The sequence below is a fragment of the Eleutherodactylus coqui genome, chromosome 3, assembly GCF_035609145.1.
Source record: "Eleutherodactylus coqui strain aEleCoq1 chromosome 3, aEleCoq1.hap1, whole genome shotgun sequence".
Classification (NCBI taxonomy): domain Eukaryota; kingdom Metazoa; phylum Chordata; class Amphibia; order Anura; family Eleutherodactylidae; genus Eleutherodactylus; species Eleutherodactylus coqui.
In genome coordinates this window covers 63,938,845-63,953,793 of record NC_089839.1, presented here as the reverse complement: position 1 = coordinate 63,953,793, position 14,949 = coordinate 63,938,845, and the positions used below count along the sequence as shown (strand labels likewise).

At 41.9% G+C, this 14,949-nt stretch overlaps 1 protein-coding gene across 1 annotated transcript in view; it reads left to right on the top strand.

Moving 5' to 3' along the window:
* Positions 1 to 14,949, top strand: part of LOC136620724 (beta-soluble NSF attachment protein) — a 36,848-nt gene that overhangs the window by 15,849 nt on the left and 6,050 nt on the right. Inside the window, exons 5-9 of the mRNA XM_066595666.1 lie at positions 4,818 to 4,895; positions 6,215 to 6,270; positions 8,298 to 8,382; positions 12,412 to 12,516; positions 13,937 to 14,005. Of these exons, the coding sequence (XP_066451763.1) occupies positions 4,818 to 4,895; positions 6,215 to 6,270; positions 8,298 to 8,382; positions 12,412 to 12,516; positions 13,937 to 14,005 (393 nt within the window). The remainder of the gene's footprint in view (positions 1 to 4,817; positions 4,896 to 6,214; positions 6,271 to 8,297; positions 8,383 to 12,411; positions 12,517 to 13,936; positions 14,006 to 14,949) is intronic.

Sequence of the window (14,949 nt, the reverse complement as noted above, 5' to 3'; positions counted from 1 at the left end):
TGGAAAATGGTGACTATAATATAAATCATTTCCACTTGTCTTTCAAAAGGGAGTTTTATAGGGGAGCTACTAAAATACTAAACTTTAGGAAGATTAAGCTCAATTGGCTCAAAGATGCCCTTAACCTTATTGATTGAGATTATGTCCTTCAACATAAGAGTACATACAATAAATGTTAAAAAATGTTTAAATACTCGCTATGAACGGCTCATGCCTTACAGGAATTAGTAGTAAAACATTGTGGCTCAATAAAAATGTAATGGGGGCAATAAACAACAAAAAGAAAGTGTTTTAGTAGTTTAACCTCTTCCCGCCCCATGACGTATCGCGGGAGGGAAAGGGTTCATAGATGTTATCGCGAGAGCCCGGCTGGTTGCTATGGCAACAGGACGCCGGATACCGATCTGCAGTGCTGTGGTGAAAGTCCCTCAGAGTGACATAGATGTTGTAAAAAAAAAAGAGAAAAATAAAGATCAAAAAATAAAAATGTAAAAAAAATGTTAAACCCTTTTTTTCTTTAGTATAAACAAAATCACACATATTTGGTATTGCCGCGTCCGTAACGACGCGTACAATACATTGAACATGCTTTTTATCCTGCACGGCAAAAAGCGTTTTTAAAAATGCTAAAAAACTGAGTCAAAATGCTAATTTTTAGCATTTTGCATCCCAAAAAACGCAATAAAAGTGATAAAAAAAGTATGTACCCCAAAAAGGTACCAATAAAAACTACAGCTCGTCTCGCAAAAAATAAGCCCTCACAGAGCGTTGTCAATGGAAAAATAAAGAAGTTATAGGACTTTGAATGCAGTGAGTTTAGAAAAAAATAATAATTTCCAAAAAAAAGGACTTTTATTGTGGAAAAGTGGAAAAACCTAAAAATAAAATACCAATTTTGGTATCGTTGTAACCGTACCGACCCGCAGAAAAAATGTAGTGTCATTTATGCTGCATAATTAATGTTTAAAAAAAAAAAAAAAATCTATGGCAGAATTGATGTGTTTTCTCTCCCTATGATCACAAACCTTTTTCGACGGAAAAATAAAGTTATGGCTGTTGAAAAATGGAGATGAAAAAATACCAAAAATCGTTTGGTTCTCAAAGCCAAAATACGCCATGTCATTAACCCCTTAATGACGCGGCCCTTTTTTTAATTCCATTTTCGTTTTTTCCTCCCCCCTTTAAAAAAAAATCGTAACTCCTTCATTTATCCATCGACGTCGCTGTATGAGGGCTTGTTTTTTGCGGGACAAGTTGTATTTTTCAATGGTGCTATTTAAAGTACCATATAATGTACTGAAAAACTTTTAAAAAATTCTTTTTGATCGCTTTTTATTGCGTTTTTTCTGGGAGACAGGGTAACTAAAAAAATGCATTTCTGGCGTTCTTTATTTTTTTTTTCGGACGACGTTCACCGTGCAGGAAAAATAATGTGCTACTTTGATAGTTTGGACTTTTACGGACGCGGCGATACCAAATACATATTTTAAATTTATTATTTAGATTTTTTAATAATAGATATGGAAAAAGGGGGGTGATTTAAACTTTTGCAACTTTTTTTTTTTCAATTAAAAAAAACTTTATTGATTCTTTTTTTTTTACATTGCTTTGAAGTCCCCCTGGGGGACTTTAATATGCGATGCTTTGATCGCTCCTGCAGTATGACGTAATGCTATAGCATTACGTCATACTGCTTTTTGACAGGCAGCCTATGAAGCCACCCACGGGGATGGCTTGATAGGCAGTCTGTTAAGGCCTTTCATTAGGCCCCCAGCTGCCATGACACCTGCACGGCTCCCCCGATCTCACCGCAGAGGGGCTGCGCGGGATCCCCGAACATCGTTCGGGGGATTTAAATGCCGCTGTCAGAATTGACAGCGGCATTTAAATGGTTAATAGCCGCGATCGGCCGCACGGCCGCTCGAGGCTATTGCCCGCGGGTGTCAGCTGTTATAAACAGCTGACGCTCCCACTATATGAAGAGAGGTTGCCACGCAACCTCTCTTCATACATACCCCGCCGCTCCATGACGTACCTATACGTCATTGGTCGTTAAGGGGTTAAACAAATTATGTAAAAAGCAGATAAAAGCAGCACAGGTGGAGGCAGAAAGACTTATCGCTAAAGAGAGTAAAACTAACCCTAAACAGTTTTCACTTGTATAAATAATAAAAAGATTAATGCTGAAAGATTAATCATGGAAAAATTGTATAGGGTGACGAGGAGAAAGCAAATCTATTAAATGGTTGTTTTTCCCCGAGTGTATTCACAGAGGAAAATGAAATATCAGATGAGATGCAGAGTGATAAAGTAAACTCCCCACTAAAGGTCACCACACCAGTTTAACCCAGGAGTCACTATAAAAAGATGAAAATGGACAATAGTTAAAGTAGTTAACGCAAAAGAGGACAAAAGGTGGTTTCAAATTAATCTGGATACATTGGGGGCTTGGGCAGGAAAGGGACATATGAGGTTTAACACTAATAAATGTAAGGTTATACACATGGACAGGGATAATACATGTCACCACTACACACTAAATGGGAAACCACTGGGGAACACTGACATAGAAAAGGACTTGGGGATTTTAGTTAAAGGGATTCTGTCATTAGAAAAAAATCCTATACTTGCCTATTCCACCCCCCCCCCCCCCCCCCCCCCCATCAATCTTCTTACAGCATCTTCTCCTCCCTGATCTTCTCCTGGCTCTTCCAATCTTCCGTATCACGTCACCTCCAGATGGACGGATCCTCTTCTTCCTGTTTTGGGGCATCCATTAGCCGCAGTTCACTTCCTGCAGAGCAATGTATGCTACTACTGACACAGCGTTCACTGCCTAGCATGGAATGTCAAATTCTTACAGCCTGCTTTAGCGCACATTCGTGATATCTCACCCCTATTGTTTCATATAGTATATGAAACACTAGCAGCAAGACACTGCATTCGCAGTCATGCTAAAGCAGGCTGCCGAGGATTCGGCATTCCATGCTAGGCAGTGAACGCTACGTCACTAGTGACTGGGTACACTGACCTGCAGGAAGCAGAATGCCAGTAATGTACGCTATGTCATAGGAAGAAGAAGATCTGGCCGGCTGGGGGTGACGTGACCCGTGGGACTGAAGGAGCCAGGAGAAGATCTGGGGAGGAATAGGTAAGTTTTGAGAGATTAAAAAAAAAATGATATATATAATTTTTTTTTTTATGATGGAACTTTTAACTGTAAGCTTAACTGGAGCAACCAGTGTCAGGCAACTGATACTAAGGCAAATAGGATCATGGGGTGCATCAAAAGAGGTCTAGGGGCACATGATTGTGGGGTAATGGGCTGAACTAGATGGCCATATGTTTTTTTCAGCCTATCATACTATGTTACTATGTCAGTCCAGTAGCACAATGAGGATCAGGGGTGGTGTTCACAATGTGGATGTTAAAATGCAGCTTTGCTCCGAACCTCTGAACCCTGGCCGGTGTCTAACCTGAGGTATTGCGATGTGCAGTGCTTGTGAAGGGATTTTCCATAGCTGACATGTGATCTGCATGGTCTGTGGCGTACGTGGTGTATCGGTTTATTTGTGTCTACATATTTGTGGTTTCATGGAAGCTCCTCACCTCCACAGGCCATTCATTACTATTCAGAGCGAAGCTGGAGAGGAAGTCGCACATTTCATGCATTATAAATGCTCCATAGTCGTTTACTGCAGCACAACAAATGGCAACTTTTTCCTTTAACCCTTTAAGGATCTGGTATAGTTTGAGACTCAAGATGCCATGTGTTTTTTTTTTTTTTTTAAGGGATCTTCCTTTCCATTTTCCAAAAGCAGTCAGGGTGACAGCGCATCAGTTCCACGGTGTTCAAGAGGGTGGTATCAATGAGATAATGTTTCTCTGTGAGTTTTTTTATATATATATTTATTTCGTGCTAACTCACAGAGAAACATTATATCATTGATACCACCCCTTTGAACACCGTGGAAAAATAAAATAAAATCACGGCCGCAGAATTGATGCGCTGTCACTATATATTAATGTAGGTTATTCCACTTAACCCTTTCTTAGAATTATTTTTCTTTTTTCTTCTAAATCTTTTATTTTCCCATGGATGGGATCTGTGTGTGGGCTTGTTTTTGCAATTTTTTGGCTGCTTTAATGAGAAAAAAAAAAGTTTTTTATTTATTGTACTGGTCATTACAAATGTGGCAATACCGAATGTATATTTTACTAATTCTTTTTGCAAAACAAAAAAGTGTGCAAAAAAGGATTTTTCCTTTTTTCTCGTTTACCTTTTTCCTATGACCATGTGAGGGACTGCGATCCTACGCTCACTCAGATATAATACAGTTCAGTACTTCTGTACTGCAGTGCATTATCTCTGTTCCTTGACATTACAAGCCATGGCAGCCCATGAGCAGACAGCGACTGCGATTTCCTCTCAAGGAACTTTAACCGCAGCACGTTCTATTTTAGTGCGGAGTTCACACGGATGTCTTTCATTGAAGTCAATGGAAGCCGTACAACCCGCTACCCACCCGCAGTTGACACATTATCATGCCAAATATTAGAAGTCAGTTTTTTTGTTTTTTGGCAGGAACGGAATACACAAAACTTTTTTTATTCTGTTCTCATGAGGTTTTTGGGAATGTTTTTATATTGTAAAAAGTCACTCTTTGTACCGTGCGTAGTGTTCCATCGTGTCGCTAGGGGAGGGGATGACTTGTTTTGGTCTGTAGATATATTTGTACTATTGAGTGTGGACCTGTACTATGTCTTTGCTGCATATCAAGCCTATAGCAGTGAATATTTGCTCTTTTCTCATGCAGGGACGGTTTACGATTGCTGCTAAACATCACATTACCATTGCTGAAATTTATGAAACTGAACTTGTAGATATTGAAAAGGTAAGAGAATAGACTTCCATCTCTCTAAATATGCACAGTTGGGGAAGTCCTCCCTATGGGGGGCATTTACTACCGCACATTGTAATAAGAGCAGCTGATCTGCTAGTAGTGATTTAACAGGTAAACCCATATTTTCTGGGGTAACACTGCCCCCTTGTGGCATTTTATAAAAATTAGGAAGCGTCTCTTGATGTCATAATCTCTCCTGGCAAAACTGATTTACTGCAGGGTCTAAACATGGCACAGATGGCACAATACCCGCAGGTCCTGCTCTAGGCATAACTCCTTTAGAGAAACACTCTGAGCAAAGTGTATACACTTATACACTTTGCCCAGAGTGTTTCTCTAAAGGAGTTGTTCAGAATTATACAGCTATAGCTTCTCTCTTTGAAAAACATGTCTCCAAGTTGGGTTTGGTATTGCTGACGTGGGTGGTGGTATCACAATGCAAGATACGATCCAGCAGCAGGAGTTACAAAAAATATGCCGCGCCGTTGCGCCTCTCCCGGCAGCTTCTATGCCGCGCCGTTGCGCCTCTCCCGGCAGCTTCTATGCCGCGCCGTTGCGCCTCTCCCGGCAGCTTCTATGCCGCGCCGTTGCGCCTCTCCCGGCAGCTTCTATGCCGCGCCGTTGCGCCTCTCCCGGCAGCACCTTTGCACACTTGCACAGTCCTTGCGGATTACTTTACATTCAGTCTGCAGCCCTCTTGCAACAGCTGTGTGTTTCCTTTCCTGTGGTGTAACTTCAATTCCTTTTATATGGCACTGGTAGTGCCATGAATATTCGGGCCATTTGGGAGGTGGTGGGGCTTCCTAAGCGCTGGCATGTTTCTGGTGCTCCATGTGCCACAATCTTCTGCCATACAGCTGATTCTGACGCACGGCCAATCTTTCCTCACTCCCCTCCTCTGCCCTGTCTAACGGGAGACGAACCTAAGGCGGAAGCTGCTGCATCGGTAAGAGGGAAGCGAGAGAGTGCTTTCCCCTCACATTGCAGTTAAGCATCCATTTACTTCAGTTGCCATACTAGACACAACCAGCTCTTGGATTACAACGTAATTCTGGTTTCAAGTTATTTTAGGTAAAATTTTTAAATCGGATGTTCCCATTAGGAAGTGATAAGCGGCACTGATCAGCGGGTCAGTGAAAGAGCTGTTGCCATATATAGTATTTTGTAACCCTGCAAAACATTTGAGATGTTTAGACCACTACCGTAGCTACAACTTGATATTAAAATACATGGTAAGTGGTCGAAATGTAGATACAAGTTGGGTAACTGCCATGTGTTTCTTGTAATATGGATCTTCTCTTTTTGTATAGGCTGTCGCACATTATGAGCAGTCAGCGGATTACTATAAAGGGGAAGAGTCCAACAGGTACGTGTGGCGGTGGGATTTACTGGTTTTGCCTTTTATTGCTATTACCAGGTCTCTACAAGGCTGTTGGGTGTTGTGACTCCGGAGCTAGAGTTATGGCAGCTGAATAGTTGGGTGGATGGCTAAAGCTTACCATAAATGTTAGATGTCGACCAAATGCTTGTTTAGCTCATCGTTATGTTCAACTCCCCTTACCAAGCAGGTTTTGGATTGGATAAGTTAATTGCCGTAGAGAGATTGAAGATACGCAGTTGCCAGCAATTCTGATGTCCTGGGAAAGTAAAGAACTAATGGTGCCCCCTTCCCTAACAGGAGACTTCTGTCACCTACAGGCTTACCATATCTGAGTTGGGGAAATGAGAGTTACATAATATATATTGCCAGCTTATATATGAGGAACTCCCATCTTGTCTGCATAGCTTTGCGCATCGTAGGGGCACCTGCATATGTTGCAGATTTTCTTAGAAAACTGGAAGAAAAATACCACAAATCAAGCTGTGTTTTCCCCTCCCTTCCCAAAATATAAACCGCTCTAAGGGTGTATTCACATGTGGCAGATTTGCTTTGGATTTTCTGCAGAAAAATCTGCGTCAAAATCTGCACAATTTTGATGTAGATAGTACAGAAGACTTCACCCCTTTAACTGAATCTGCACCAAAATCCCCAGCGGAAAACATGTTGCGGATTATGGTGTGGATCCACATCAAAATCCTCCACGTTTGAATGCATCTTCAGGGTGCGTTCACATATGGCCAATCTGCTGGAATTCTCCACAACAGAAACAATCTGCAGCAAGTCTGCATCAAAATTTGTATCCTCTGATACAATGCTGCTGATTCTCATGTGGATTTGTCCTGGATTTTTCCACTGTGGATTAGCCACGTGTGATCGCACCTAAAGGTGCACTTAGGCGGCTTCCACACTTGCGTTAAGGCTCAGTTCAGGGTTTCCGTTTCTCCGCTCTATTTTTAGAAGGGAGAAACGGAAATAAAATGGTTCAAAAACTCATCCGTTCTTCTCCCATTGATTTTAATAGGGTTTAAAAAAAAAACAAAAAAAAACTGAAAGGCTTCCGTTTGTTCCAATTTCGTTAGGTTTCGTGTTTTTTTTTTTTAACTGAAAAATAATGCTGCACTATTTTCCAGTTCACAAAAATGGAAACCTAATGGAACTAAAGCAAACCGCAGTTTGCTTCCTGTTTTTTGAAATTCCATTGAAATCAATATGAAAGAGAAGGATCCATCTTTTTTTCCGTTTTTACTTCAGTTTCTCTCTTCCAGCAACGGAGCAGAGAGACGTTAACCCTGAAGTGAGCCCTAATGCAAGACTTTTTTTCTCTGTTTTGTTGAGGGTTTTTTTCCCCACAATATTAAAATCCTGTTTGGTCCCAAATCAGTTTTTATAAAAAAAACAAATAATTCTCCTCCCCCCTCCCTCGGTGCCTTTCCCTCCCCCCCTCCCTCGGTGCCTTTCCCTCCCCCCCTCCCTCGGTGCCTTTCCCTCCCCCCCTCCCTCGGTGCCTTTCCCTCCCCCCCTCCCTCGGTGCCTTTCCCTCCCCCCCTCCCTCGGTGCCTTTCCCTCCCCCCCTCCCTCGGTGCCTTTCCCTCCCCCCCTCCCTCGGTGCCTTTCCCTCCCCCCCTCCCTCGGTGCCTTTCCCTCCCCCCCTCCCTCGGTGCCTTTCCCTCCCCCCCTCCCTCGGTGCCTTTCTCCTCTTTTTTTTTTTTTTTTCCATCAGCTCTGCCTTGGAAACAGCACAAAAGTACTTAGCTACTCTCCTGGGTGACCTAAGAGTGTTACACATGGCTGAAATGGCTCTTGGATAGTGTTATTCACCAGTTTTAGGGGTATTGATGAAGTTCCAGTTCGCTTCAAACTAATTCGGACAGAACTGAACTTTTTGACGAAATATCTATACCAAAGTTTTTCAAACGTTCGTTTATCACTATTGCCCATATAAAAATTGTAAAACGAAGATGAAAGGTAAACATTACTTCACATTACTGCATGTTGTTCATTTCTCATTTCAGCTCTGCAAACAAGTGTCTGCTAAAAGTGGCTTCATACGCAGCTCAACTGGAACAGTATCAGAAAGCGATAGAAATATATGAACAGGTTCGTACTGTCATTACATACTGGATACAATTGTTACTAGACACCCCCTGTATGAAAATCATAAGCCGAGAGATACTTATCCCTCCAGCCAACAGGATCCAGCGCTGCCGCTTGTTGTGGTCCCGGCGTTTGTTGTGACATGATGGCACAGGAAATTACGTGACCGCTGCACCATCACGATCTTGAACCCCTAACATCATGGTGCTCAGGATGTGAGTGTTGATGCCAGAAGAACAGGCGGAGATGCTGCAGCCTATCATTGGCTGCAATGGTCACATGATTTCCTGTGAATTCATCTGTCGCAGGAATCATCAATGAGCTGCAGCGCCCGATCCCGGAGGCCATAGCGAGGTTAACCCCTTAGTGACGGAGCTTTTTTTGCTTTTTTCCATTTTTGTTTTTTCCTACTCCCTTTTAAAAAATCGTAGCTCCTTAATTTATCCATCGACGTCACTGTATGAGGGCTTGTTTTTTGCGGGATGAGTTGTATTTTTCAATGGTGCTATTTATTGTACCATATAATTTACTGAAAAGCTTTTAAAAAAATTCTAAGCGGAGAGAAATAGAAAAAAACGACATTCCACCATCTCTCGGTGCGTCCTGTTTCTACGGTGCACAAACTGCAACAAAAACGACCTAATATTTTTATTCTATGGGTCAGTACGATTACTATGATACCAAACTTATATAGTATTTTTTTTGCTGTAGTACTTGTATTTTTTTTTTTAAAGATATTTAATTTTTTTCAATTATTTTCTGCAGTCATTTTGTGCGCGCGATAACTTTTTTAAATTTTTTCGTCCACGTAGTTGAGCAAGGGCTCATTTTTTGTGGGATGTCCTGTAGTTTCCGATAGTATCAATTTGGAATACATACGACTTTTTGATCGCTTTTTATTGCGTTTTTTTCTGAGAGACAGGGTAACTAAAAAAGTGTATTTCTGGCGTTCTTTATTTTTTTTTTCGGACGACGTTCACCGTGCAGGAAAAATAATGCGCTACTTTGATAGATCGGACTTTTACGGACACGGCAATATCAAATACATATTTTTATTTTATTTTTTAGATTTTTTTTAATAATAGATATGGCAAAAGGGGGGCGATTTTAAACTTTTATACCTTTTTTATTTTTTTTATACAATTAAAAAAACTTTTTATTTATTTTTACTTTACTTTGAAGTCCCCCTACGGGGACTTTAACATGCGATGCTTTGATCGCTCCTGCAATAGCATTACGTCATACTGCTTTTTGACAGGCAGTCTATCAAGCCACCCTGTATGGATGGCTTGATAGGCAGTCTGTTAAGGCAGCCCTGGGGCCATTCATTAGGCCATGACACCTGCACGGCTTCCCCCGATCTCACCGCGGGGGGGGGGGGGCCGTGCAGGACCCTTGAACAGTGTTCTGGGGTTTTAAATGCCGCTGTCAGAATTGACAGCAGCATTTAAAGGGTTAATAGCCGCGAACTGCCGAGCGTGGCTATTGCCCGCAGGTGTCAGCTGTAATAAACAGCTGACGCCCGCGCTGTATGGAGGCAGATAGCGCCGCTAACTCCCTCCATACACGTCCTGCAACAGCAGTAGTTTTACGATCACCCCGTCACTAAGGGGTTAAGTATCTGTTTGTTATTCTCACACAGGGGTCCTATTGAAAAGTAGTTGTCCAGTAATTGGACAACACCTTTAATTATGAAATGCTTATTGCATAAGTGTCCTGGTTATGTTATGTTAATAGTTTATACAAACGAATTGACAAGTGAGAAGCGGTGTCGCAATCAGTTGTGTCCCACTGATCTCAAGAAATGGGGATCTTTTTTTCTAGATGTCTTGTTCATTTCAGCAGATTGTGTACATGAGCAGCTCTGTCCCTGGCAAGAACAAGAACTCTGCCTTCCAACAAGTGGTTTCTCCAAATTAAACACAAAATGCCACTTTGAATAATTCTGAGATTGCAATAGATATTAAACCTCTTCATGACAAGTGTCTTCAGCACTCAGTGGAACACCTTTTACTGTTGTGACATCCTGCAAATGTGATGCATAGCCAGACACTGTACTGTTGTACCTTGACGCCACCAAAAGCTAGGGGCTGACCGGGCTTTGGAGTGAACGCCCCCTGCCTGACCCTAGCTTCCGATTGGCTTGTACTGCGGCAGGGTGTTTTGCCTACAGCAGGGAACACTGACAGTGTGGCCAGCTTGTTTCCCCTTCTGGCTCTGCTCCCGTAGAGCCTGCAGGCGCTGCAGCCGGGACCGCTGTCGCTCACCTCCCTGCTGCTTTTCTCCCCGGCGGACTGCCACCTCCATTCCTGTTCACTAATTGTCTGATGAGGGGCCGGAGTTTTCCTGCCATGGAGCTTCCCTGCGGTCCTCAGCAGCTGCTCCTTCTGCTGCCTACATGCCTGACAGGAGGGGAAACTGGGAGGGGAGGGGGGAGATGAAGACTACTACGCCTACATTGTGAGCAGCGGGGCCAGAAGCCGACTCTGAACACCTCCATGTGTGAAAGAACGCCGGAGGGGAGATTAAGGAACACTGTCTCAGCATCCCCCGCTATGGAGCAACAGCGCTCGTCCACGAGCCAATCGACAGCTAGGGGCCTGACAGGGGCGTTCCCTCCTGCTACGGCCTGTCAAACCCCTAGCTTCCGGTGGCGTCAAGGTACAACAGTACCGCCAGACACTAGGTTCTCATAATGTTCCTGAGGAGTCTTATCCCGTTCATTCTTCATCGGCAATGGCCTCCGATTCACTAATATGCATGGGTTTGCATATTAGTGAATCGGATTTGCAAATCCCACCAAATATTTTCTATGCGGTTCATGTCAGATGACTGTGATGGCCACTCCAGAATCTTCTAGGATTTCTTCTGAGACCAAGCCTTGGTGGACTTAGAGGTATACTTGGGATCATTGTCCTGTTGGAAGATCCAAATGACACCCAAGCTTCAGCTTCCTCACAGAAGTTTTCTCCTAGGATTTCTTGATACTTTATTGAATCCACCTTGCCCTCCACAAGGTGTACAGTTGCAGAAGAAGCAAAGCAGCTGCAGGGTTTTCTTTTCAGTGTTGTTCTTCCTCCTCCAGACATATCGCTGACCCATAAGCCCGAAAAGTTAAAATTTTGTTTCATTGCCCAACAGAATAGAATCCCAAAACATTTGCGGTTTATTTATGTGGCTTTGTAGCTTTGAGCATATTCAAATTTTCTTGTGCTTTTTGGTAAGTAGAGGTGTAAGTCTTGGAGTACGGGCATGAAGAACTTCAGTGTTTAGTATGTGCCTTACTGTTCAAACTTAAACCTCAGTACCTGTTGCCATCAAATCTTCCATCGGGTCTTTTGCAGTCACTTGAAGGGTTCTGAGTTCTTACAGCCTCAAGAATCTGGTGGTAGCCGCTCGTACCTTCCTCTTTCTGTCACATCCAGGTAGTATAGCCAGTGTTCCTTTTAACTTTGAACTACTTCCAATTGTATCTCTAGGAACATCAGTGCTTTTGCTATCTTTTTGCATCCTTTTTCTCTGTGTGAGGCGATGAGCTCTTCACAACTTTTTGGACCACTCTCTTGATTTAGAAATATTGGTAACATGCAATCAAATGTCCCAGTCAAGAAAGCCATAGCCAATCCAAGTATTTGATGTGTTTTATGTCAAACACACCTGATACAATTAATGAAGCGTTGATTAGTTGCATCAGGTGTACTTGATACAACACCTGATTTGCAAATGTGTTTTTTTTAAAGAGGAATTCTGTTCAGGGGATTAAATAGATAGTCAAAGTGTCATTTTGTGTCGAATTTGGAGAAAATGCTTGTTATGTTAGTTGTGTTCAGCTATTTTAAATTGTTCTTGCTTTTTCTTGAAAACCGTTGAAAGCCTGCTAATTTAATTTGCAATGGTGATTTAATTTTAATTGCAACTATATGCATACATTATGTTATTTCACTGAAGTATGAGGACTGCAGAGCCTACTCACATTATCCTGTATTCATGTTTTGTCTTTAGTTCTCCTATGTAAATTCTAATGTTTCTTAGATCGGCACAAGCACCATGGATAATCCTCTCCTGAAGTATAGCGCAAAAGAATATTTCTTCAAAGCTGCCCTCTGCCATTTCATTGTAGATGAGCTGAATGCTAAGGTGAGCACATTCTATTCATTCAGTTGCGAGACGAGTGCAAAGAATTAACAGCACTATCGCGTTTTGTTGATTGACCTCAAATTTAGCAAATTCAGCTTTCCTTTCCTTTTATTCTCTAATATATCACAAAAGGCTTCCGATTTGCCAACTTTTTCAAATTGACTGCAGAGCCAAATCACCGATCTAATAAGCAAAATTTTTTTTTTTAGTTATAAGGTTGACCCGAGTTCTGCAGTAGGGATCAGTGTTGGTTCAGTAGTAGGTGCCTACAAATAACATTGTTTTCATGATGGTGCCTTGAGGTTATTCCTGCCTAGGTCATGTCAATGCACTATACACTAGTGACCATACAAGAACTGTCAGCGACTGCAGTGCTACTATATACCTACCGGTCCTCGGACATTTATCCTTCTCCCGTTACTGACATACTAGCAACATACTACCCAGTGCTGTACATTAACCCCTTAAGGACCAGGGTGTTTTGGTCCTAAAAGGATCAGACACTTTTTAGTGTATCTTTTTATTTTTATTTTTTTTATTTTCACGCATGCGGTGGCTTTATGGTCCTATTTTATTAGTTTTTTTATTCAGCTAAAAAATTATTTTTGCGACATATTGGCTTTTTTTCTCTCTTAAGTATCTTTCACTCCCCACCCCCCACTCCTTTTTTTGTTTTATTAGGAGTAATGTGAACAAAAAGCTAAAAAATACTAACCATTTTTTTTTTACTTCTGTAGTGTGTTTTTAAAATTAGCCTGGTTATGCTAAAATATAGTTCCTCAATGGTTCATCGTTTTTGTTTCAGACATTTTGATATATAATTTGTATAGTCTTTAGATTAGAGGACTGATATAGCAACGGTTTAGGTTGGCATCAGTGGTGGGTCAATTTCTATTATATATATTAAAAAAAATGTATATGTATATAATTTTCATATTTTTGTAACTTGTTTTTAACATCTGTGTACTCCGTGATGTTATATATGACCTCTAGGGGTCATTCATTGTTGTTGTTTTTATTTCACAGTTTTCCACTGTAGCGGGGGCATCCGCAGGGACCCCAGTTACACGGGAAAGCATTCCCCTAGTGTGATAGTTGTCACTGGTAGAGATGTTCTGGGGAAGGTGATGGCAAACCACCCTGCCGAAACAGTCTGCCAAGAAAACGTCATGATGTGACTTCACCTGAGGAGTCAGCCATGACTCGGTGCTTGCACCAACAACATTTATGATACAGTAGTAACTCTATGTAGTAATAAATATCAGCCACAACATTCAGCTCCCTATAATATAGTGACAGTATACAGCTTGATATGACGGTACAGTCTTCTACAAAACAGAACTCTTTTCCTCAGTTGGCGGTGGACACACATCAGATTGTTTGCACTGGGTTGTGACTGGTCTTATGTGGTGTTTTTCAGCTTGCAGTGGAGAAATATGAAGAAATGTTCCCTGCCTTTTCAGATTCAAGGGAATGCAAGCTAATAAAGGTCAGTGTGTGCAGAAGTCATCGGGATAGTCTAGACTATTTCTGGGCATGTGGCAATACGATTAGAGTGAGTTGGTACTTGCGATTTGGAGTTAAGTGAGCACTGTTGTTGCAACAAACTTTGCCTAGTTCTATAGTACAGGTAAATATTAGAGACTTTGTAATATATCTTGTCAGAGAAGTAAGATTATTTTTCCATTTCTAAGGCCCCTTTCATCCTCCCAGCACCCTTCCAAACTTTTCACTCAGTCTGAAATTGCTGCTAAATCCATCTTGCCAAATAAGATCGACTAAAGCCGCATTTTCATGCAATGATGATCGCTCAAAATTCATTCAAACGATGACATATGAGCAATTATCGTTGTGTGTAAATGCTACCATTGTTCACTCTTCGGCTGAACGATGATTTTAAGGTGAGCTTAAAATCCATCCTTCAGTCTGAGAGTAGATAACACAGACCGCACACTGTTCTGCACAGGAGCAGCTGATTACATTGTATTCAGCTGACAGCCCTTGGGAGAACAAAGGAGATGATTGCAGAGCTCAGACCAATTGCTGAGTTCTACAAGCAGCTCCCAGAGGCTCCTTTTAGCTTCATTTGCATGTAACGTGCTAATGGACATTAGTGTCCATTAGCACGTTCTGCAAAATAATCACTAGAACTGTAAATCTTTCAATAGTTTGAAAGATTCGTTATGCATGTAAATGAGCCTTTACTGCTTACTGACAAGTCAAATAGCAAGCTGCCCATAGAAGTTCATGGAGGGGGGGGGGGGATTGAGAGAGAAGCAGAGACACACAGACCTCCTGTTGCAGATAATAGTGTTGTAGTGTCTCACAGCTGCTGGAATCACATCTTCACTGCTCAGTACTGCTGTATAATGTCCTCGATCTTTCTGCTGCCTCATATATGAGCGATAGAGGTAGGAGAGCAGGATCTTCTTG